This window comes from Equus przewalskii, chromosome 2, assembly GCF_037783145.1.
Source record: "Equus przewalskii isolate Varuska chromosome 2, EquPr2, whole genome shotgun sequence".
Lineage (NCBI taxonomy): Eukaryota > Metazoa > Chordata > Mammalia > Perissodactyla > Equidae > Equus > Equus przewalskii.
This window is the reverse complement of record NC_091832.1, coordinates 67,065,798-67,091,707: the sequence shown is the minus strand read 5'-3', so window position 1 is coordinate 67,091,707 and position 25,910 is coordinate 67,065,798. Positions and strand designations below refer to the sequence as shown.

Genomic DNA, 25,910 nt, shown 5'->3' with positions numbered 1-25,910 from the left:
TCTGTTGCAATAAGAGTGATGGCCACCTATTATATCCTACTTGGAAATGCACAAATTTCCAATAATCTTTGATTAACAAAAAAGAGAGGGACAGGAGGCCTCCACTCAAATCCATCTTTTATTATATTTTTTATGATGACCTTCTTCATAAGAATAGAGATACTTTTCTTTTGTAAGTTAAGTATAAATTTATTTAAACAAAAAATTAAATAGTTCAAGAATGTACATGTGATGAAAAAAATGTGAAGATGATAGGTCAATGACTAAAGTTGTGTTCACTGATCTAAAGAATATTCTGTGAAGGCTAAGATTTGTAATTTGACTTCATGAGGTTAGGCAATACAGATCACCCTTCTCTTTTTGTTCCTTGTCACCTTTTACTAAGGTTATCTAGTATAACCAGCCTATCCCACTTTCTCAGATTCTGGTAGAGTTCGTTAGTAATAGCATTTGGTGCTGATTTAATGATAGGGAATCATGATCAAAGAAAAGGTTGTAAATAAAATTGGAAAAGAGTTTTCCTCCTTTCAGTCCACGTAAGTCAAGGGGTGATTTCTTAGATGACTATTCTAATATTTTTTCAGTGAGGATATTATAGTTCACAACATACAGTCCCTGTCCATAGCCCTACCTCAAGGTAAAAAGATCCTAAGAGCATTGCAGATTCAATGATGGGAACTATTAGTTCATTACTGTACAATTACCTACATTTTTTCTTTAGCCACTTAATGCTGTAAGATGACACATTCAAATGAAAAACATGAGGAAAATTTTTTATGCTATTTTTCCTCAAGGCATTTAATCTTTTGATAGATTTATAGAGGGAAACATAAATACAGACTAAATGTAACACTGATTATCAAAAGAATACATTATTATTCTACAAAACAAAAGAATCCTACATTAATAAAATCCTATTGCTGTTGAATCATTTATGGTAGGATCTATTAAATTATCTTAATTATTTAATGTTGTCAGAATCATAAATTTTACCTTTGATTGATGAAACTTGACAGTAGTATCTTGGAACTTTGCTGGAAAATGTCTTCTTCCAAACAGATTTGCCAATACCAACACTAGCTTTTCCATAACATCTTGAGAAAAACGTTTTGAGCCTATACAAAACAAAATGTCTTGTTATAAATGTAAAAAAGTGTGTTAATCCCATTTTTCATCTTTAAATTGAATGTCATATTGCATTTCATTTCATGGAAAATAAAAATTTTTGTCCAATATAGCAAGTGAGGAATGACTGTGTCTACTAGCAGTTATACATCTGTCCCTTCTTTTCCATTCTCGCTGCTCCCCCTCTAGTTCAGAGCCTAGTCATTCGACCACAAACTGCCTCATCTCCTTACCTAGATTCTCCCCTCTTCACTCTATGATCAGTTTTCCTAAAGCATTTTATGATCACGTCTCTCACCTACTCAAAAATCTCTGATTGCATCATAAACAAAATCCAGTCTCCTTAGCCTAGCCTTTCAGGTTTTCCAAAATTCGGCCTACAAATAATCTCCCAGCCTTATCTCCCTGCCTTCCCTCCCTGCCATCAGATTAAATGTGGTCAACTTGACTTGCTCTCTATCCTTCACCATATATGAGCACTATATTGTAGTGGTGAGAAAGGTGCTACACTTAATAACATGGGCTCTGGAGTCAGATCACTTATATTTGAATCTTGGCACTGACCCTTATTAAAATTTTGTGACCATGGCAATTTATTTAACTTCTCTATGTCGCAGTTTCCTCATTTATAAAATAGTGATAACCATACTCTCTGCCTCACAAAGTTACCAAATTTTCTATCTCCGTGTTTATAACTGCATACACCCACCACACCACACCCCACCCCTCACACACAGCAACAAACACAACTGCACTTCCTGTTGCCTGAAATTATTTCTCCCCTTACAGAGCTTTTGGGGGGATCAAATTTCCTGAGTATCCTTGTTTCACAGAATAATGCATGTTCAGAGCATAGTGACTAGACCTATTGTGCAAAATAGAGTGTTCCTATCAGTTAATGATGGAAGATAAAAGAAAGTAATGGTGTGAAAGGCATTGAATTCATCAGGCATTAGGAACTATAACAAATTTAAGCACAAAGAGAGAAACATTTCTTTAGGGACACTGTTTAAGGGGTCTATTGTTTAATTATAAAAATCAAAGGCTTTTAATAGAAACTGTGTTAAACGGAATATTAGGTCGGCATTACAAATGGAATTCACAAAAAATTTACATGATATTGGCAAAAATATATTCAGGGGAAAAACAAGATTCTAGATTATACAATTAATATAACAACAGCTATTTAAATACACTATACAGTTATATTCAAAGAAAATATGAGTGAAAGAAAATATTTACAAATATTAACAGTGAATATTTTTAACATAATGCTTTCCTATATCCTTTTTCTATGATGACTACATGTTATATTTAAGTAGAAGAAAATATTTATTAAAAAAGCATATGTTATTTACTGTGTTCTGAATCCTGGAGCCAAGGAATCACCGAAGTTAATAAGAAGTTGATGTTTTAAAATATTCTTGTTTCCCATATAATCTATATTAGTAAGTATATAAAACTTTATTTTGTCTAATTTGGTATCTATAAATTATCTAAATATTAACTTGTATTCTCTTTGTAGAAAAAATATTCCCAAAGTGCTAGCTTCACTCTAGCCTCCGTTGCTATTTTTGGACTATACGTATGAAACATCAAGCTTACCTTTCTTGGTTGGCTGACAGAGATTATGGAAAAGGCCACTTACAAGAAAACTGACAAAAACAAGATTAGAAGGCTCATGATAATGCAAATGTGATACAAGCCCAGCAAACCCCGTTGGATTTCCTTTTTGATTTAAATAGCCCTAAAAGAACAAAAATAATTTAGTAGTTTGACTCAATTCACCACATACAATAATCAATAAGTAACTTATTAAGTACCAGTTTAAAATAGTACTTAACGTCAATATAAGAGAGATTGATAATCATTACCTGGCCCGATTTTGCTAATTATATCAATTATAAGTAATATTAATCATTAGATATAACCTCCTAAAACTACAATTAGTTTAGCATGATAAGAAATGAAAATAGTACCAATCTTATTTCACAAAAACACAAAGCACAATCATACCTCTTTCATCAGGAACTGGAAAGAAAACAAGAAGTAAAGTTTTAACATCTGCATGGCTCTGGGTTGTTTGAAGGACAGCAATGAATGCTTTAGCACTGACATCACCTTTCAAGAGAAATACATTAATCCACACCATGTTAGTGATATGAAATACATCTGTAAATGACAATACGGGTGCACTATAATTTTTTTACTGTTTTTATATATTATGATCTTTTGACATCTTAAAAAACCTTTCTGGCTGAGGAGACAGTGTTCCTCCTAAGGGTAGCTAATCCCAAAAAAATAACAAGAACTTGCCTAAAATCATGCTTACTATATGCAAATCAACCAATCCCAACTTTATACTCCCAACTACTTCCTTACCTAACTGTCACACACCCAGCCAATATTTCTCCTGTCCTAAATCATTCCAGGGTCGGGTACCAGGAGACTAGAGACCACCCACACAGCCCAAAGGAATTATTTAAACTAGTCAATCCTAAACTGTTTACTCTGCCCTGTCTTGCCTTTCATACAAAAGCTCCACTAAAGGCAGTGACCTTAACCTTCTCCCTGCTCCTGTCTTCTGCCTTCTGCCCATCTGGTGTCTTTCATATGTGGTCCTGCATGGTGAGGCATGCCTCCCGTCTCTAGGACCTGTGAGTACCATAAACTGCGTTTTCCTGAACTTCTTCTCTGTCTCCTCTGGTGGCCAAACCTGACTGAGCATCACATAAAAGAATATAAAATAATAAGATAGATATTACTCATATCTATTATATCACACAGATACTAGGAATACATAAGATTTAATTAGATTTCATATTGTTTGTTTTACCATATTCTTACATGGCAAATATTTCCTTTAACAAAACAGAACATATAAAACAGAATCATCACAAATGCAACATATTGCCAAATAATCTGGTAACAAATGTTAATCCAGTTTAAGAACTTATAGCTCTTGGTTTGTTCTGGAAGAAAACAAGATATTATATTATTCTATGTCCCGCAGTATTGTTGCAAAACTAATGGAACCAGTTTGATTAAAACCAAATAAAAATATTTCTTGGTTTCAAGTGTAAAACAGCACTGAGAGAGTAATTCAGATATCTTTCAATTGCCCACTAAAATATCTATGAGGTCCCAATAAAAGCAAAATGTCCCAATATCACCAAAGTTTAAGCCTGGCTGCCTTGAGACCTGAGACTTTATAGAAGCTGGGAAACATATCTACTCATTGCAAGGCCAGTGGACTAGGTGGAAGGAAGGAAGAGGGGAAGGGGGCAGTAGAGAGGAAGGAAAGAAGGGAGGAAGGAAGGGGATGTGCTCTTCATTACCTTAACTTTGGGGTGATACTATTTGACGTCACCCAAAATGCCTTTCCTACAACTTCTTCTCTCTCTTGCTCTGCATTTAGTCACAGATGGCAACAGCCAGAAAACAGCAAAGTAGTAATGGGGTGAGCAACTCATGGGGGTTCACTGTAACCTTAGAGATGTAGACTGCATAATTAAAGTCTTATTAAGGTAGCAAGACTCCTGATAGCAATGCATACTGTGGTTTGTAGTGATGAATGATATCCACATGATCAATGTGCCAGCAAGATTGGCAAAAGTAAAAGATGAATTTTCAGTCCAGAAAAGCGTATAGTTGAAAAGCTGTTAAATACTGAGATTTGAACCAAAATCTATTCATCTAGCTCCACATTTGAAAGGATTTTTAAACAGCACTGAGGTGGGCAGAGAGTGAAACCAGAAGAAAAACCATAATCCTGTTCTTTAGCAAGCTACCAGATTTGGATATATTTACCTTCATTCAAAAGTAAGAAAATAGAAAAACTCACAATAGATCAACTCTTTCTAAGAAACTGATCATCTTCCTAAAATTATTCAGTCATGCTACAAATATTTATTGAATGTCCACACCAGAAATTAAGACAAACAAACATCTTTGGCCTTAGGGTGCTTACATTCCAGTGGGAAATATAGAGAAAATAAATAAAAACTTGACATAGATATTTGGTGCTACGTAGGGAGTGATATGTGCTACATATAAATGGGCATAAATGAGTAAAACTCTGAACAAGCTAAAAGAGTGAGGCTATGCTTATATCTGAGGAAAGATTTTAGAAGCAGAAAAACAGCAAAGCCGTGGTCGTCAGACAGCAATGTGCCTGGAGTGTTTGTGGAGCAGGTAGTGGGTTCATGTGGGAGAGGAGAAAGAGGTGAGTTCGAAAGCTAATCAGAGACTAGCTCCTGTAGAACCTTACAGACCGTCACAAGAACACTGGCTTTTACTCTAAAACAAAAGAGCTGACCTATGAAAGTGTTCTTTATGCGACAAAATTTTTTTTTTAATTACTTGGTATCCTCAATGGATGTGATATGACCTCTATGAAATGCAGCATAACAGCATAAGGCAGGTGGACAATATAAACTGACATTTTAAAAATAATACATTATTATGATAAAAAAGAGTGATATATGAAGTAGAAAAAATTTCAAGAAAACTAAAAATCCAGTAGCAGAATTAAAATCGATCCACATTTGTGTTACCAAAGAGCAGAATTGAAACTTTGCAAGGCTGCATCAGTGATATAGAAGATAAATCTCATATGTTCTCTCATATGAAGAAAAACATAGCAATGGAGAAGAAAAAAAGGATTTTCAATTTAAAAATTATAACTTTTCCTTAAAAAGAAACTGAACAAATTAAAACAGAAATAAATACCAAAGATCTAATTTAAGAAATATATTCTTAGTTCCAAAACTACCTAAGCATTGCACAATGCAAATGTACTTAACAATACTGAATTACACACTTAATAATTGCTATGATCGTTGACAGATGAATTGATAAAGAAGATGAGATATATATATACAATGGAATACTACTCAGCCATAAAAAAACAAAATCATCCCAGTTGCAGCAACATGGATGGACCTTGAGGATATTATGTTCAGTGAAATAAGCCAGACAGAGAAAGACAAACAGTATGATTTCATTCATATGTGGGAGATAAACAAACATACGGACAAAGTGAACAGTTCAGTGGTTACCAGAGGGGAAGGGCTTTGGGAGGTGGGCATAAGGGGTAAAGAGGCACATATATATGGTGGCTGACAAATAATAATGTACAACTGAAATTTCACAATGTTATTATCTATTATGACCTCAATAAAATAGAAAAAAATTGTTGTGATGGTAAATTTTACATTATGTGTATTTTACCATGATAAAAAAAAATCTGAGCATGAAGACTGAAAGTTCTCAGCATATGATAACTAAAACATCAATTAAAAAAAAGACCCTTGGGCTGGCCCGGTGGCATAGTGGTTAAGTTCGTGTGCTCTGCTTCTGTGGCCCAGAGTTTGCAGGTTCAGATCCTGGATGCGGACCTAGCACCACTTATCAAGCCACACTGTGGCAGCATCCCACATAAAATAGAGGAAGATGGGCACAGATGTGAGCTCAGCAATAATCTTCCTCAAGTAAAAAGAGGAAGATTGGTAACAGATGTTAGCTCAGGGCCAACCTTCCTCACAAAAAAAAAAGCCCCCACAAAACAGAAATTCTTCGGAAAAAAATTTGAAATATAAGGATTTTTTAAAAATATTCATATAATTACATAGGCAGGAAAAAAAAAATCAAATTAACTACAAGAGCACAGGAATTAGTATGGCTCCTGTAGAGGAGACTCTAAAAGAGTCTGCTCCTTTATAACAGTAAATGCCAGAAGGCAATGAAGCCATCTTAGTTTGATGTAATGAGTAAAGAGAATATTCTAAGAATTTTATGCCCACACTTGAGTCTTTTATGTGAAATTACAAGTAGATCTTCTCAAACATGCCATGGCAAAGAAATTAAAGCACTCTGATAACATTTTTGAAAAAAATTGAACAGCTTTCTAGAGGATGTATTCTCTTCTATACAGAGATAAAAATTAAGAACTCAAAAATGAGGAAGTTGTGGTCTAAAATAATACGTGCCTGCTCTGTAGGACCATCGACAACACAAGAACCAACTCATCACAAAAGCCCTAGTAGACTCTTCACCTCAGCACATAGTATCTGATTTAACCGGGCATAATAATCAATAGCCAAAACCAGGGAAGAGTGCGTCTCTTTCACAATGCATCTCTATAAGGATGAAAATCAAATTATTTCATTATGAATTTTAAATCTTTCATTCCGTGATTGGACACAAAACATTTTTCTGAGCAAAAAACTCCAGGAAAAGTTTATAACCATATTCTAAAGTCCAATTAAATATAAATGCATCAGTGTTTAGAAAACAAACACACACTTATGCCTAGAAAAATGATGGAAAAAAATACCAAAATGATAATATTGTCCTTGAAAAGTAGAATTAGGTATGAGTGACTGTTTCTTCTTCTAACTTTTTACATTATGCAAATATTCATTGATGAACTTGGGTTACTTTTTTATGAAAAATAAACTCTTTTATTATGCAATCATAAAAACAAATGTGTTTGTTCCTAATAGTGGAAACAGAAATCTAACCCAGTTCTTTTTAAATCCATGCCAGCACACTTAACTCCTAAAGGACAATGTCTATTATACATGGAAACAGTAAGCTTGGGTAATTCCAAATTCCATCCGGATGCAAATTCTATGATTGATAGAGGAGCCAAACAAAACTAAATATTATTTTCTCCCTGCACCCCCAATCCTCTACTATTCAAGACATTACTGCTGAGGTTCAAGTCAGACCTTCCCAAAATATACCACTTTGGTATACAGATTATTCTGATTTAAAGTTACTTAAGAAACAGCCAGTGCAAGAAGGACACTCTGACCCTCATTTGTCCCCCTGACAGCAGGAAACAAATTCTCCACGTGAAGGGTACCCTTTCTGCACGTGGAGGGGAGAAGGCATTCTCATCAGCAGAGGTAGGGAATTCTGAGCTCAGAAGGCCGTATAAACAAACTTCATTACTTCTTCACTAATTCATTAATCAAAGCCCAAACCTCTTTGTCAATTTCTCACAAATAACTGTTTCTTTGTTTAAAAGGTATAAAAGTGCCTGCTTTGGTCACTTCTTTCAGGCTCAAAATCTGGGGGTTTCTGAACATATGAAATTAAATTTGTTTTTTTTCTCCTGTTAATTCGTCTTAGTCCATTTAAGTACTAGGCCAGCCAAAGAACCTAGAAGGGAAGAAAGCAAAAGCTTTTCTCCCCCATATTATGACACATTAAAGAATGAGGAAACTGAAAAGTTACTGCTACAGACTTCTGAAAGAACAGACCTGACCACAGCCATGCCAGTAATGACAGTTCAGCCTCAGACAGGGTCAAGTACGGTACCTTTGCCATGGCATCCTCTGGGTCATCTCCTTTGGAAGCCAGCAGCATGAGTCTGAGGACCAGGCTTATGCTGAGAGGGAACTGTCCTCTCAGTTCAGGAACTTTGGATTTTATGAGTTTTTCTATTTTGGGCATTGGAATATCAAAGAAATAAACATCTCCCAGCAGGTCTTGACCTCGTCTTCCAGCACGTCCAGACATCTGGAAACAGAAAAGAATCACAGTGTAAAACTTCCCTAAATACTTTCTCCAACACAGTGTAAGAACTGAGCTTTTTACATTGGATTAGAGCAAGAAAATTGTGTACATGTCCAAGCATTAAATAACTGAAGCTAAAATCCAACCGTGTAGCACTTTGGAAATTTACCACGGCTGAGACACAGCTGAAAGTGAGACATTTATCATTATCGTGTGCTTAATTCATGCCAAAAATTGCGCTAGGTGTTTGCACAATGATAGATAGAAGAAACAAAAAGCAAGAAGAAAAGATTAGACCCTGATTTCAAGTTCACCTGCAGCTGAACTTATTACACCAATTTTCTCCCTCCCATCTCCCCTTCTTCATCCCTTTCCCTGCCATGACGTCGCTCACACACGAGTGTGTTCAGTTACAAATATCCATAAAAACTGTGCACAAATCAAGAAAAAGCATGAGTGAGATAAAATTCAGAAACACCGCTTGTAAAAAGCAAGTTAAGAACAAAATTTTACTGTTTACAGTTATATTAGTTCTCATTTATTAACTGCTTTGAATGTGCCAAAGTTTTTTTTTAAATAGACCTCACAGCAACAACAATACGAGGTAACTATAATCATTATCTCCATTTCAAAATCAGACACTAGGGCATGGGGAGTATAAGAAACTTGCCCACAGTCAAACTAGGAAGTGGAAGATCCAGGACTCAAACCTTGGCATTTCAACTCCCAAGTTCTTCATGCAAAATATCACAACACTCTGACTCCAGTGCCCTAAACATGAGATTCTCAAAGACGATATGAGAGGAGAGTTTATGCAGAGCACAGCAGCAGGAGGAGAAATCAAAAGGACAGGGGTTGGTAAAGTGATGGGAAGTAATAAGGATGTTATCTTGGACAGGAACAAGGCATCTATGGGAATGAGAAGTAAGTGTTTGGAGAGGAAAGGAGAGCGGCACTTTGTTAAAATTTGAATGTTGTCTGATATACTTAAATTTGATGCCACTAGTAGAAATATTCATCAAATGTTCCTCATCAGGGAAACCAAATGAAGACAAAATACACTGCATCAAGAACGTAGTAGAGTAAGGAGAATGGAAAATCAGGAAAACTGTTAAATAATGCAAGGTCGAGAATATATGATAAAAGACAGTGGAAACAGAAATTACAAGGCAAAACTCAAATACTACTACAGCAGAGTAATGAAGTGGGCTGGTGATAGATTGTGTATCAGGAGCAAAGAGAGCAGCATTAAAGATAACTCGAGAGCCCAAATTCATTTAAACAGGAAATGAACAAGTAAATGTTTACTGAGCACCTTCAATGTGTATCTTTCCTACAAATTATTTCATTTCATGCTTGCAAATGCTGTGGGATAGTCATTATCATCCCTATGCTGGAGATAGGACAGAAGGCAGTTTAGATATCTCACCGAAGGTCACATATCGGGTTACTGATGGCCACATAATCCCGAACTCACATGCTTTCCACTACCCCACAGCTAAAAATGACAATCAGGCATGAATGAATGTCAGGGTGTGCTAGCCCATGAATTGCAGCATGTTTGCAAACTAAAGGCTCACATTTTTTACCATTTTATGTCCATATTTTAATTATCCAATAGTGAGTTTGTGCATATTCAATACCTGTCTGTAATTTAAAGCATCCAGATAGATTGAGTTTTGAGCAAAAACCACAGATTTACAAGGCATGTTGATTCCTAAAGCAAGTGTCCCAGTAGCTGTCACCACCTAGAAAGAAAATAAAACAATTACTTCGTAAAATAGCATTTCAATAGAATGCCATGTAGTTACTGAAACTCATTGAACTTCATCTAAATCAGTGGGAAAGCTAGAGATACCAGCCACACTGGTCTTCTTGCTATTTCACAAACACAGCAAGCACATTCCCAGCTCAGGGCCACACCAGCTGCTCTTTGCTAGGCACCTAATATTCTTCTCTTGAATATTTGTTTATCTGGTTTGTTCAGTACTCTGCTCAAATGTCAAAGAGAAATTTCTGGCCTACCACATCCAAAATAACCATCCCTATCATCATTATTTCTCTCCCTGTCCTACATTATTTCTCTTCATAGCATTAATGACCACCTCAAGTAATATTATTTGTTTATTTGTCTTACACCAGATTCCAAGCCCCATTCACCATTGTATCCCCAAACTGAGAAGAGTGTCTGGCACATGACAGGTGTTTAGTAAATATTTTTCAATGAATGACTAGAAAGGAAATTTCCCTATGACAGGGTAATAATACTTTCACAAACCCACTTCTAAGCAATTGCCTACTTCATCCACTCTAAATTATTTGTGAAGGTTATGTCTATGGAAATAACGTATCTAAGGAACAAGTGCAAGGTGAAGTTTCATTTTCCCCTAAATGGCTGTGATAACTAACTAGAAAAAGAGTAGGATGAAATTTACAATTTTTTAATAATCCAGTTTTGCTTATTTTCATATAATGCTGAGTATTTCCAATTGCCCTCTCTTTCTCTTTATATTGTTTGTCATATATGCCATGGTTAATGTTAAAGTATATGGAATAATCTTCTCTAATTATTCTGTAACCGAGATCTATACATCTGTCAAAATGCAACACACTGTTAACTGTTTTTCTAAAGTTCTTTAATAGGAACAAAAATGGGAAAAGTAAGAACATTAAATTTAGAATAAATACCTTTTAAAAATGCATTCTCTATAACAAAGCTATCACTATTTCCATAGTACCTTTTCTGGAATGATCTAGATATTCACTTATTAAACTAATAATAATTGAGGAACTACTATTTAACAGATCCTATTTTAGACAGAGGATATGCTGATCAAAGTAAATGTGCCTCTCAATTCACAATTCATGGTTCACAATCATAGAAAATTTTGTCTCTGGTTACTGACTTTTTTTTTTTTTTTAAGATTTTATTTTTTCCTTTTTCTCCCCAAAGCCCCCCAGTACATAGTTGTATATTCTTTGTTGTGTGTCCTTCTAGTTGTGGCATGTGGGACGCTGCCTCAGCGTGGTCTGATGAGTAGTGCCATGTCCGCGCCCAGGATTCGAACCAACGAAACACTGGGCCGCCTGCAGCGGAGCGCGCGAACTTAACCACTCGGCCACGGGGCCAGCCCATCTGGTTACTGACTTTTAAAATAAATAACTTGTTATTAGTTAAGAGGAAAGCTAAGCAAATTTGTTAATGATGTACGTTGGGTTTTTTCCAGATTATAGAATTGTCCTTTAAGTAGGGTGTCAGATTTTCCTCAACATTTAGTTTATTAAGGTTAAAAGACACTACCTAGAGTAGCAGAATCATCTCAACCTCTCTCTCCTCTCTCTCTTTCTCTCACACATATAATGGACATCACACAAAAAATTTAATATGAGTAACTTGAAAAAGTCAGCGTCTCTTTTTAAATATTACTCAAGATCTAAATTAGCTAGGAAATTACATAAACCCTCTTTGTGAATGGGCATCCCTGTACATCCTCCTGGGACATACTAAACAAAGCACAACAAGGGTTTCCTTTGTAGGCTCTTTAAGGTCATCTTCCTTTTGTCCACTATCAGTGATAGGAGAGAGAGCATCAGGAGCGACACATCTAAAAACTCTGCCAAGACGTGCTGTGGGTCCAGAGGAAGTAATACATTCTCGCTCTTATTTCAACTATTATACTGAGGGACAGATCTGATCAAAATGCTATCATAAATGTCCTCCACGCCCATGAAAGAATTCTACAGCCAGAATTATACAAATAACTGACAAAATTACCTAGATATTATAAATGAAAAAGCAAGGGGTTGTTCCACTAATACCAGAGGTATATTTCATTATAGAAATATTTGGAAAACTATCTGTTTAGGGAATATTTTAATCTCATGAAAAAGAGATAAACTAAATGATTATAAACATCAAAAGCTTTCCCTCAATTACATGAGATGAAAAATATGCAGTGATATCATGGCTTATTATAAAAAGACATAGATGAGAAAAAGTGGTTGTTTTCCACTTGTCATGGACAATCAGCTTCATGTAGACACAGCTTCAATTTTTAGAATGAAAAAATTTACCTACCCTAATAAATCCTTTCCTAAAAAGGATCTCAACTAATTGTTTCTCTTTGGCGTTCAAAGAGCTGTGATGATATCCAATACCCCTTTTTGCCAAAGCGATCAGTTCTGCACCTTTTCTTGCAAATTTTACTCGATCAAACACCATCTGCAAACTCTGAAAGAAATAACAGTTTTAAAGATTCTGATAATTTCTTAGCTAATTTCATTTAAATCACAATAAAAAATGTTTTAATCAAAAGAGGCATCCTATGTAATAATTTAGCTAAATGAGGCAACCATTGAAACTGAGTACAAAGAACATTTTATGGCAGCAACAGGAACTATAGGAAATATTCCCAAATCTTTGAATAGACTGTCTCGAGCTGTTTCGCTCCACTTCAGGGCTGAAAAGTACTGACAAAGCAGGAGATGAAGCATGTAGCGGAGGGTGAGGGAGAACCCGTGCCTGCCTGGCGGAGCTCAGTTCTCTACTGCAGCCTTAGGAGTTCTCTTCAGAGACTGAGACTTCTCCAAGGAGGCAGAGCAGGCTCCTTATGGTCCAGGAATGCTTACTTCTCACTGTAAATCAATCACAAATGCCTTAAACATATCCATGCCCTAAGGAGGAAATTCACCTGTGTAAAGAGTTATATGTACAAAGATAAACACTGCTTATGAGAGGGAGAAAAAACAGCCTAAGTATCCAAAAGTGAAGGACATTTCAGGTTTTTTTGTATGGTCATCCATACAAAGGAATATCAAAGATCCATTAAAATGACAATGTAAATACATAGTTATTAAAAAGGAAGAGACCATGAAGAATGAGTATGTATATGTGTGTATATATATGTATACATATACACATGCATACATATATATATGTATATATACATATATATATATATATATATACAGTGTGTGTGTAGTCACAAATAAAAGATATAAAAAGCTCCTCCAGAAGGGCAGTGATGACTGCTGACTGATGGCATTGCGTTTGTTGTTACTAATTTGTATTTTCAGTCTGTCTACCATAAGCATGACTTATTTGTAGTAAAAAAATGTTTTAAAGAAAAAATGGCATACCACCTTCAGATATTTCAATACCTTTTTGGTGGAATGTTTTGACTATAATAAAGGCCTCTGATTTTGAGAAATTCTGTGCATATTACTTAAAATGTGTTGGACCACATGTGACCAAATATTCAAATGAGGCACGTGAGATTGAAGTCTAGAACTCGGGCTGTGAAAAATAGCATCATAGAAAGAAATAAGGAAAAGGCAGACACTCTCAAGGGTTAATTGTTAACATGCAAGAAATAATCCATAAATCCTAGCCCTGTCCTTTTTAGACATGCTCTTCAGAGCCCTCAAGAGTTATGTGTAGCCAGGTCATACACTGAGATTTCTATTCTGGCACAGATAGTATTTGGTTATTACATTCAACAATGTCTATAACTGAGAAGTAATGGCTGATATGCGAAATAATTTCCTAGAGAACTATTTCATTCTAAGTGCTGACCTCAAGGTCCATCGCTTTTTGATCAGCATACGTGCAGTCCTGAGGGATTTCCATGTTCTTCTCCAGAATCTTGAGTAGATTATCATGTTCAGCTTCACGTACCAGGCTTTGCTCCATTTTTCTGGGCTTTTTCTGGCTTTTTTCATCTCTGTTCATAAAAATAATTTTAAGTAAAGAAGAGTCAGATTTGGCCACCATAGGAAACCCAAGACTTCCCAGATCCCCCGTCACCCCAATATTCACTCCTATGTACCTCTGTACTATCCTGACTCCAACTTCTCCCTCTAACGCACTTCCTCATTAGCCTCTAGAACTTGTGGTCCCTCATCTGAAAATCCCCCCATGCACCCATATTTTCTCTGAACGTTCCCTTTCTTTCCTACTGTGAGTAGTCTCCTTGCCAAATCCAGTTCTCCCCAGATGACCTCATTCCTCCTTGCTAAAGTGCCATTTGCTAAAGTGATGATCATTTTCTCTTTTTCAGCCTTCGTGACACTAGGCTTGGAGGTAAGGTCGGTGTCCCCCTTGCTCCACATTGTCAATTACAGGCCATTCTACTTCTCTCCTTGTGGTGGATGCTACGGCTGCTCTGAGTTTGGTTGCTAAGGGCTCTGGGCTACACAATTCCCTGGAGAATTGCCCTCAACTGGCAAGAGCCTCTTGGAAATATCTGGGAGGTTACAATCTTTCCTGGAATTGGGGAAGTTGCTCAAGCCAGTAACTGACTGATATGAGGTACAAAAATCAGCCATCTTGATCCAAGTTGGGGCAATTCTGTGGTACCCCCAGATCTCCCTGTTGGACCAAGCTCAGGCAATATTCTAGCAAAATTCACATCATTTCATATCTTCTTCACGTTCTCATTTTTGCTTCCCTCACTTTCTTAAGTGTCCCTCAAGAGGGCACTCCTTCATTAAATCACTTACACAGGTATCCCCATCTCAGAGTGTACTACTAGAGAATCTCACCTAAGATTCTCTATGGACCACAGCTCCATAAGCCCCAGCTTAGGTTCTATGTCATCAGACTGTATTATCCACTACCCCTCAGTGTAACGGTCTTTTACAGATACCCAGATCACTTACCTTTTCTTTAATCTTTTTGGTTTGTCTCTTAACCATGCACATTAGGCAACTCCAAATATGAGAGGATGAGCTCACTTATATCCCATCATTAAGTGTTCTCACCTCTAACTAACATTACCTTTAACTCAAGGGAGAATGCCATGACTATGGAAAGACCTGGCCCTAATGTTTGCAGAGCATGGGGCAGAGGACTAATGGAGATCCACACATTGTTGTCTAACTATTTATAGGTTTTAAATCAAGGTCACGAACTGCCAAATAAAATACATTCTCTCCTCCTACCTTGACAAATATAGCTCCATAACAACTTGAAATTTAAGAGGGTGAGAGTGAGCCCCGGGTAGGCATACCTCCTAAACTCCTAACTCCTACTAATTTTACCGGAATGGATGCAGATGGAGGAGGGCCAGAGTGGTGCTGTCCAAAGCACAGAGCCCAGAGCAGGGCCCACACCCACCCTCAGTATAATGATGGTGCTGAACAAGGTATTGAAACATCCCTTATACTTTTATAGCTTGAATTTTTGGTCACTAACCCAACTTGAAATGGTGACTCCTAGTGCCCTGAGGAAAATTTGTCTAAAGAACGTCAGTTCCTGAAAAGGCTTACACCTTCCATATTGTCTCTCTCTGGGCTCTTCACTTCCCCTTACTTCCAGGAAAACAGCACAACAGGCAGAGGGAAGATAAGCAGAAGAGTCAGAAGAAAATTCTAGCTTGCTCTAGAATTTGAAAAATCTGAATCAGAGATGCTCTAAAAGCTGTTTGAACTTTAAAGGAACTATCAACCATTCATTCAAAAATATTTGTGAAACAACTACTACCTGCCAAGTAACGTGCTAAGCACTGGACATAAAAAGAGGAAAATATGTGGTCCCTATTGTAAAGGAGCTAACAATTTAGAAAAAAGAAAGACATATAAAAAACAACAGCAATACATTACAATAATTGATCTATTAACTATTGAAAGTATAGAAAGAGCACTAAATCTAACGGGGAATTAGGGCAAGATTTAGAGAAGAGATAGCAAAGTTACAAGCATTAGCTTTGGGAGCAATCTGGAAGGAGGGCACTCAAAGCAGACGGGTCAGATTATGGAAAAACATAGAGGTAGAATAAGTCACGTAAGGAGAACCATAAATGAGTATTGTTAGAGGGGAGTGGTAGGAAGCGAAGATGAAAAAGTTACAGCAAAGCTCCAAACATGTTGATATACCAACAATAGCCAAGGAGTTTAGAGTTCATCACCTAAGCAAGGAAGAAGGAAGAATGCTGAGAATAGGACAATTTAATCAACTGGAATGTTAGCAAGAACACTTGCTGACTAGATTGGAGAGTGGTGAACCTTAAGGCTCTGGAGTCCAAAAAAATCTCTACTATCATCCAAGGAAGACATGACAAGCATCAAAACCAAGCAGTGACTAAAGATGGAGAGGATAACAGGGAGAGAAGAAATATTTTGGACCTAGAGTTGTTAGAATCAGGCATTGAGAAGAAGGAAGAGGAGTCAAAAGAGCAAAGTTATACCAAGCATAAAATTATTAGCATTTCAATCCATTCTCGAGCTCATGTTCACTTATGTGACTGTGATGGTCTATCAGTGACACCTCCATGTTGTGACCCAAGACAACGTGAGTGGACTTCATTTAAGCCTTCTGAGAGCTGAGAGTCGGAGTCACGTATGCATCGAAGATGTGCTTATTTTGAAGGATGATCATGTCAGGTATATAACCCACCTGTGCTCATAGGCTGTGGTCCTGCCTCTCCCTAATCTTAAGGAGACTGATCCATGCAACTAAGGAATATATAAATGTTATGGCCACTTATCTTTACCCCATTGTCCCACCAAATTTACTCAATTTGAAAATAAGCCCAAGCAATAACTAGAACTTCTTTGTAGCACATTCAATGTACATTTCCTACTGGGACTTGGGAAGTATTTTAACCACCAATTTGTTTAGTCAAATACTTACAGTGTCTTTTGTTTCTCTATGGATTTTTTAACTTTTCGAAGTTTGTTGGCCACAACATGGGCTTCTTTATCAGCTTTGAGAGACCTTTTACTCTCTTGCCTTTCCTCCAGGAAATTACGTGCACTATTAGCACTTCCTTCTACAGTTCCTAACTTGAATCTAAAAACAAATGAAAAGAATGCTTGCCTTGAAAATAATACCACAAATAAAATTCAATCATATTTCCATCTACTGATATCATCCTGACATATACCTGTTGAGTTTTTAATATCCATCTTGGTGAGTTTTATCCTGAAGAGGCACACAAAATGTTCTGGGTCAGCAGATTCCTTATTAAATACCTTATAGTAAATAATAAGTTCCTCTCCTTGCCCCAGACCTTACTCCTGGGGCAGCAGCACTGAGAGCCCATGGGAATTTTTCCTGTAAGGGTAGTCAGACATTCCACGGGCAAGGGACAGAGGGCAATGGATTTTCTCTATTTATATGCAGAGGAGGGGTCCCTCTCCCCCCTCCTGAAAGATGAGAAAAAAACTTCTTTGAACAAACAATTTTTGCTCTTTTATTTATTTTTGTTGTTGTTGATGTTGTTCTTGTATTTAATTCCACTGACCTTTAGAGCTGCCTCATAACACAATCAAAAGCCCTTAGTATTAGGTAAATACATATAAGTTCAGATTTCCTGATGGTCAAATCTTCTGTGAATTTTAATGTCTCCTTTGTTTTTCTTTATTTTTTTTTCCAGCTTTACTGAGATATAATTGATATATGTAACACTGTATAAGTTTAAGGTGTACAACATGATTTTATACATGTATATATTGCAAAATTATTACCATAATAACGTGATGCATCCATAACCTCACATAGTTACCTTTTTTTGTGTGTGTGGTGAGAACATTTAAGATCTATTCTCTTAGCACTTTGAAGTATACAATACAGTACTGTTAACTATAGTCACCCTGCTGTACACTAGATTCCCAGAACTTATTTATGTAATAACAAGAAATTTGTACCTTTTGATCAATATCTTCACATTTTCCCACCCCTCATTCCCCAGCAAGTACTTTTCTACTCTCTGTTTCTATGAGTTTGGCTTTTTTAGATTCCACATATAACTGAGATCATACAGTAAAATTTTGATTTTTTAGGCAGGATGGTGAGAATCTTGGGTTCTCACCCTAACCTTTGGATTGTGACTACTTGTTTCCAGAGAGTGGATAAACCCCAGTGTTGCTCGCCATTACAATCCAGAAATGTCTCCAGGGTCTGGGCTTTATATCTTCGAAATGTAAGTATCCAGGGACCTAGTGGTCCAGACTTCCTGGTACCTTGGGACTTAAACCAAAGACCTAGTCCAGGTTGTAAACATTTAGTCCTTTCAGACCTGAGCGATTAACTAGGCAAACGGCTACAGATCAAATTCTCATAGTATGTAAAGAGTAAAATGTTTCTAGGGGAAGCAAAATCAAACATCCCTTTCTTTACATCACATACATTTCCCTGTGTCAGGAAGCTAGGGCTTCTGACAAGAAGACTTAAAAATCCACAGAAGTTTTTTTCCCCCACGATAACTTACTGGCAAAATGCTATGGCTGCCAGTAGCCAACAGCCATTATCACTATACTCACCATAGCTTATTATAGCAAATCATGGGTTGGGTCTACACAATAAAGTTTTTTAAAGGTAAATTGTGAGGCAAAGGGGTTTTTAAAGTATTTAAAGAGCCAGCATTAAAAGAAAATGTTGTTAGCTAGTGAAGAGTAAATAAACTGGCACACTGGTGAAGCAAGGATTAAGAAAGTGGCAGTTTATGCCACATGGCAAGAAATTCCATATAGCAGACAATAAAATAATAAAGATAGTAACCACATAGTATACTTACTACTGTCAGACACTGTCTTAAATATATTAACTTATTTGGTACTTACAACAACCATATGATGAAAACACCATTATTATCCCTATTTTGTAGATAAGAAAACGAAGAGATAAAGAGATTAAGTGACTTGCCCAGATCCCACAGCTTGCATGTGGCAGAACCTGGCCTCCAAGCCTATGTTCTTAATCATGACATTGTGTTGCTTCTCTTTTTACATTAATGCATGTTACTTGATCTAGGCACACATTCTCTACTAAATGGCGTGATTTTCATCACAGTACTTCACTTTTTAAAATCTAGAGTATTTGGAAATAATTTTCCTCTTAAATCGCTCTGATAACCTATATAGAATGAATGTGATCTGGAGATTGGACCTCAGCCTATAAGATTTTGTAGTACTGTACTAGGTGCTTCCATAATTTACTTTTACTTAATTTTCACTCCAGCTCTATGTGTTAATATTTTTATCATCTCATTTGCAAATGAGGAAACTAAGGCTCAAAGCTGTGAAGTTGGGCCTAGAAGTGACAGCTAATAGAGGGCAGAGGTAGGATCCAAACTTGGGCCTGACCATGAAGTGTGTGCTCTTAAATACATGCCGATACTGTCACTAAACAATAACAATGCTCCACGCGTTTTGGTTTTTTCCCCCCAGAAACTAGATTAGAGAAGGTTGACAGGTACATTATTATTTGAAAAACTCCCACAGGTTCAGGTTGAGCCCTGACGAATCCTCAGATTTGTCGATGACCTAGGGCTAGTTAGGAACAAATCAAGCTGCAGAAGACCAAGGATTTTCACGGCATGTTTTGTAGAGAACCCAAAACTCCATAAAGATGTACCAAGATTCAACTCCACAAGCAGAATTAAACCTTTGATGTTTTTGTGAAATATCTTACCTTTTTTAAAACATTGGTGGGTTTTAATATATCAAAATTAAATATAACTGTTTAACAAAAGATATGAAAATTACAACCATAGTAAGACATGAGTTTACATAATAAGAATGGCAACAGTTGGAAAAACTAATGCCATCCATAGGTCAAAATGGGAACCCTCGTGAACCACTGATGGACATCAGCTAACAAGCCATTATGGAAGAAAAGCATGTTCCATTTATCCCAGTATTTTAACCATATTCTAAAATATAGCAATTGTGCTCCCATGTATAAGCTCCAGAGAAGCTTTTACAGGTGCTCAGAGCCATGTACTCTATTGTACACTGTCCTTTTTTTATGGAGACATAATTGACATATAATATTACATTAGTTTCAGGTATACAACATAATGATTCAATATTTGTATACATTGTCAAATGATCACCATGATAAGTCTGGTTAACACGTGTCATCACATGTAATTACAGAATTTTTTTCTTGTAATGAGAACGTTTAAGATCTACTCTCTTAGCAACTTTCAAATAGGCAACACAGTATTAGTATTATTCACTATAGCCGCCATGCTTCACATTACATCCCCATGACTTACTTATTTTATAACTAGGAGTTTGTATCATTTGATGCCTTTCACCCACTTTGTGATTTTACTTTTTAAATGTTTTGAGTATGTATGTGTGTATGAAGAACGCATACAGGTATTTTTGGATTTCCATTTTACAGTTAGGCTTTCAGAAATATACCAGAGGTCCAGAATTGTGTTTGTTTCTAACTAAAGCCTGGAGCCATGCTCGAAAGTAAAGTCGGTGAGTTGTGTAACTTCTTGGTGGTTGAGAATTTATTTTCCTTGTCCCAACAACAAAAGTAAAAGGAGCAATTTTATTGCAATCCCCAAAAGTTCCAAATACAACCATACATTCAATTATCATTGTTATTTTAAATATACTTTACCAATGATGATTTATTACTATATGTTTGTTTATGTGTGAACAAGTTTCATTAAACTTTGCCACCTGAGCAAAGTTCACACCTAGGTATTTACTGAAAAGTTAACAAGACCTAAATAAAAATATAATAGTTTATTGTAAAAAGAAAACAAAAGATAGAGTAAGAAACTAAATAAAGAAGGCAGCTTGCAATAGCATAAGTAAAAATATTTTTTTAAGAATTGAACTAGAAAGGTATATTTTTTATGCATTCTGATAACAAATGAGCATGAAAGATAGCAATGAATACTATATTACAACAGTAAAGTTTGTATAACTTTCCTCAACTTAAAAGAATGAGCCTAATACAAATTATAACCAAAAACAAATTAAATTAAATGACTTACAAAAAAAATAGTGCAGGTAACTTCTCCATTTTCCTTAGCTTTTCAACGAGAAATGGAAACATTTTTATCATGTTTTCTGAACCAAAAACTGAATCAGGACTAAGATTCTCCAGGACCATTTCGGCCTGTAGCAATGAATAAAAAATTGTTTTAAGTTCTGCATAACAAAGAACAGAATTACTACTTTTGGCTAAAATATTTTCATAGTTGTTTAATCTATGTTTCTGTGGCTCTTCAAAATGAAAGATAATTTTAAAATAATTATGAAGGTATATTACAAAATTTTGCAAAGAGCCATAAAAAATATATAAATCAATACACTAAAGAACAAAAATAATAGACTAATATATACGCACACACATATATGCAATTTAACACGCAATTATTTAAGGCAACACAAATCAATCAGAAACGGAATTGTTCAGCTATGGCAGAAGGTGGGGTGATTCAGTTTCTCTCCATATCATGTAGAAAAATTACTTCCAAATACATTTTAAAGGTTTTTTAATGAAAAAACAAGTGGAAGAAAATGTAGGTTAATTATATTATGTTTCTGAATGGGAAGAGATTATCTAATTTAAAGTGTAATGGGAAAAAAATCCCATGCAAAAGGTCTTAACATATGTCACTCCCTAAAAATCGGAAACCTCAATAACCAAGAATAAAGCGAACATCAAAATGTAAAGACTATCAGCTTACTTAAAATAAATACGCATAAATTTATACGACCCCAGGTTAAGGTTTTAATACACAAATAGTTCCTACAAACAGAAATAAAAATCATAAAAGAAAAAACTCCAAGACAAAAAAAGACAAAGTGAAAAATTCTTCTCAGCTACTGTTACTGTGATTCCAATCTCTCTATGGCCAAGGCATGAAGATCACTGACTCTGGGGACAGTGACACCTCTGTTCTTATCTGTTGCAACATTTCACAGGAACCAGTGGCTTCTAGTACATGTTTTGGAAGGCACAGAGGATAAGACAAAAACCAGTTTCCCTTCTCTCTTTTTGTTCTATCTCAGAATCACTAGACTACACGTTCAACTTAAAATTCTAAAATAAAAATTGAAGATTAACAAAACAGAAAATAATAATGACTGAAGAATGCAACTCAAGACAACAACAAAGAGTACAGAGTGCTTTGCCAAAAATGTCTGAAAATTACCTCCTCCACATTGCCATTTTGAATCCAACTTGTGAATTCTGCCTTTAAACTCTCTTCATATTTTCTAGCATCCAACTTTTTAATGACTATTTTATTCTTAAAATGAATGAATTCCTCTGGACACAACTCCTTGAAAAGAAAAACCACAAAATTTAAAAAAATCATGCAGGATAATCCAAAGATGTTTCTGAAGTATGCATTTCATTAACAGAATTACAAGCTTCTTGAGAGAACAGGCTGTAGAACTTCTTCTTATCTCCCCAAGGTATCCAGAACAACATGTCATAGGATGGATGAACTCTTCAAAGGCAAGACTGTAGAGCAAACTCAAATAGAAGAGGAGAAGAGACAGCAATGAGGGCATAGAGAAAGAAGGGGAGTACAATGAGAGAAAATGGAGGAATATAAATCCAAGACAGAAGAGGAGACTAAAGTATTATCCTAGAAATTGAAAAAAGAAATATTTTCAGGAATTAAGTGGCATTCCACCCCAGTAAAGCAAACACAAAATGTTAGGAAGAAGAATGTCTGAGAAGGGCCAATTTTATTTTGGAAAGCATCTATTGGTAATTTTTAAAAAGCAGATAGAAGTGATTAGAAAGGATGAGAGTTTATCTTTCTGAACAGCAAGTTTACCCATCCACTATAACAGTATTAATTCAAATTAACTGCATAATTATTATTTACCTGGGCTCTGGGCCAACTTTCCCAGCACTGAAACATACTGTCATAAAGTTGGAGGGTTTCTCGAGGTGAAAGGGTAAGATCAGAAGGGAATCCATACCTTTCAATCTACATTTAAAATAAAATTAAAATTTTTAATATTCCTTTTACTTTATCTTATATTCTATCCTTTGCCTCATAGTCATTATCACGAACCCAAAGATGTTGAAAAACAGCACTAAACTAAAATGTTAAAATGTTAAATATTCAATGCAAACAAAATACTAGCCAAGAATGTCTGTGAGTTATTAAAACAGAAAAAGAAAAAATCCCACTAAAAAGTTTTTGTATTATTTCCCAAGACCTTTTAATGGGGCTAATTTTCTAAGAACTGTCTTCGCAATTCAAATCAGAGTACAGAGAAGCTAAAAGATTTGTGGACTCTGTTTAGACAGGAAAACACAAGGTCTACTCTGCAGCTGCAACTGAAATTGATTTAATAATGAATATGATTCTTTGCTTTTGAGTTCCAAGCCAGGCTAAAAGGGGAAAATCTTATTTGTTTAAGTTCTAAGGTAAGAGCTGGGTCAACTTCAGGACTAAGGTTCTCAGATCACCTTCAAGACATTCAAGGAAAGTTGTCCCCCAGGTCACTGACTTGTTTCAGCTTTAAGCTTTCTGGATATGCAACTCATTAATTTTTCCACGAATATTTTAAAGTATAAATAAAAATTCCTTTTCTCAAAAAGTTTGCATTATAGTATTTTTTACTGGTTTCAACCACTATCAATACAAATCAATTGCCTGTGAAACGATGATCCCTGAGATGTTAGTAGGTATTCTTCAAAAGAAAACGGGAGTAAGGGTATTTTCATACGTATTCTATTAAACAGGCTTTTTCAAGGTTTCTCACTGGAAATGCTAAATTTCAAAAAAGGGACTATAGTATACAGATTTCTCCAAAATTATTTGAGAATAGGGCACTTGTTGAGTAAATAGCTGTTAACAAGTTATGAGACTCAGGTTTGGAAATTCTGGGCTAAAAAAGCCACTCCGAACTCAACACAGTTGAAAAAAATTGTTTGGTAGAACGGAAAGTGCAGTAGATTTTGAATCAGAAGATCCAGTTCTAACTCCACCTGTAATTGCTAGTTCCTCATCTGTAACACAGGAATTAAAATATCTGTACTTCCATCTTACAGACTACGGTGATACTAAACAAGATAAATATGTCAGCATATGTTTTTAAACTTTTAAAACTAGTGGATAAATAAGTCTTGAAAATCTGATGTACAGTATAGTTGTTATAAACAATAATACTAATTATAAGCATTAAACATGCTAAGAGATTAGACCTTACTTATCCCCATCACAAAAAAAGAAACAATAATTATATGACTTGATAAAGGTGTTAACTAGGGCTACAATGACAATGATATTGCAATATATAAATATATCAAATCAATATGTTGTACACCTTAAACTCACACAATGTTATATGTAAAATATATTTTGGTTTTAAAAATCAATTCGATTTTGTTGTTGGCTTGGAGCCTTGTAAAACACCATAGGATGCAAATAATTAAATAGAATCATCATTTAGCATCTCTCAGTTTGAGCATTGAAAACTAGCTAGATAGTAAGGACTGTATTATACCGAAATAATAAATGAATGCATTATTTTGGAATGCTATCATTTTGTTCTCTTATTATTACTACTTGAAAGTGGTAACAGTATGCCTACCAAAAAAATCCATAAAATAAATCCAAGAATTATCATAACTTTTAAGATATAAATCTTCTGTTTTGGTCACTAGAATGCTTAGGATTTCTTAAGTCTCTTAGCCTTTTACAGAAGCCTGAGTTTCCTTCTTTTCTAAAAAGGACAATTCTGCCTATGTAATAGATTTGTTGTAAGAATTAAGATATACAATACATGCCATAGGCCTAGTAAAATACGGGGCACATGGTTGATGCCTCAACTGTCAATGTGATTGACTAATGATCAATTTACAAGTCTCAATTTTTAAAATAAGTTTAATAATTTTGTGACTAAAAGCTGGGAATTCAATTCAGTTGTTCTCCACTGTAGCTACAAAGTAGCTACACAGTAATTAATGAGCTGGCAAAAACTCAGCCAGCCTCGGTAGGAAAGGAAGAGAAGTAAAAGGTCATAGATTTGTACCATCCTTCATTTATAAATACAATGGTATTATACTATGATGTTATTTTTGCAAACCGCGTTGTCCTTAACACCACAGGTGATGATAAGCATTAATCCACACTGAGCAGAAGGAGACAGGCAACGGTTCTTTTAAGGACTTCCTGGGGCTGACAGTTCTCCAGGAGGCGTGTGGCATGGTAACTGATGGCAAAGGCCAAACTCTGCTTCTTGCCAGAAACCAGCCTCATGGATTGAAGGCAAATCCCTCACCTCAAGTGGACTAAGGCCAGCTCACTCATCCTGCTCCACCGCTTCCCCATACCGCCCCTGATATCAGTTCCCCTACACTGAACACAGCACACATGGGGTTAAAACCAAAGCACTTTGCCTGCTTAGTTTTTGGCTTCCTGGCGCTGGAATCCAGCATCTGTCATGGACACAGATAACTGAGGACATCCCTTATCTCGTCACCTTCTTTCCCACAAGCATCCTCAGGCTGCTGGGAAAGCTGCTGACCAGCA

At 35.9% G+C, this 25,910-nt stretch overlaps 1 protein-coding gene across 2 annotated transcripts in view; it reads right to left on the bottom strand.

Moving 5' to 3' along the window:
* Positions 1–25,910, bottom strand: part of LOC103556793 (DExD/H-box helicase 60) — a 92,298-nt gene that overhangs the window by 17,041 nt on the left and 49,347 nt on the right. For both annotated transcript variants that reach the window (XR_011537736.1, XM_008529079.2), the window contains exons 22-32: positions 23,250–23,354; positions 22,563–22,691; positions 21,396–21,520; positions 17,285–17,443; positions 14,228–14,375; positions 12,731–12,883; positions 10,296–10,400; positions 8,455–8,655; positions 3,142–3,246; positions 2,731–2,872; positions 994–1,115 (exon numbers count right to left, since the gene is read on the bottom strand). Coding sequence is in view for 1 of the 2 variants with exons in the window: in XM_008529079.2 (XP_008527301.1) it covers positions 994–1,115; positions 2,731–2,872; positions 3,142–3,246; positions 8,455–8,655; positions 10,296–10,400; positions 12,731–12,883; positions 14,228–14,375; positions 17,285–17,443; positions 21,396–21,520; positions 22,563–22,691; positions 23,250–23,354 (1,494 nt within the window). In the remaining variant the exon portion in view is untranslated. The remainder of the gene's footprint in view (positions 1–993; positions 1,116–2,730; positions 2,873–3,141; positions 3,247–8,454; positions 8,656–10,295; positions 10,401–12,730; positions 12,884–14,227; positions 14,376–17,284; positions 17,444–21,395; positions 21,521–22,562; positions 22,692–23,249; positions 23,355–25,910) is intronic.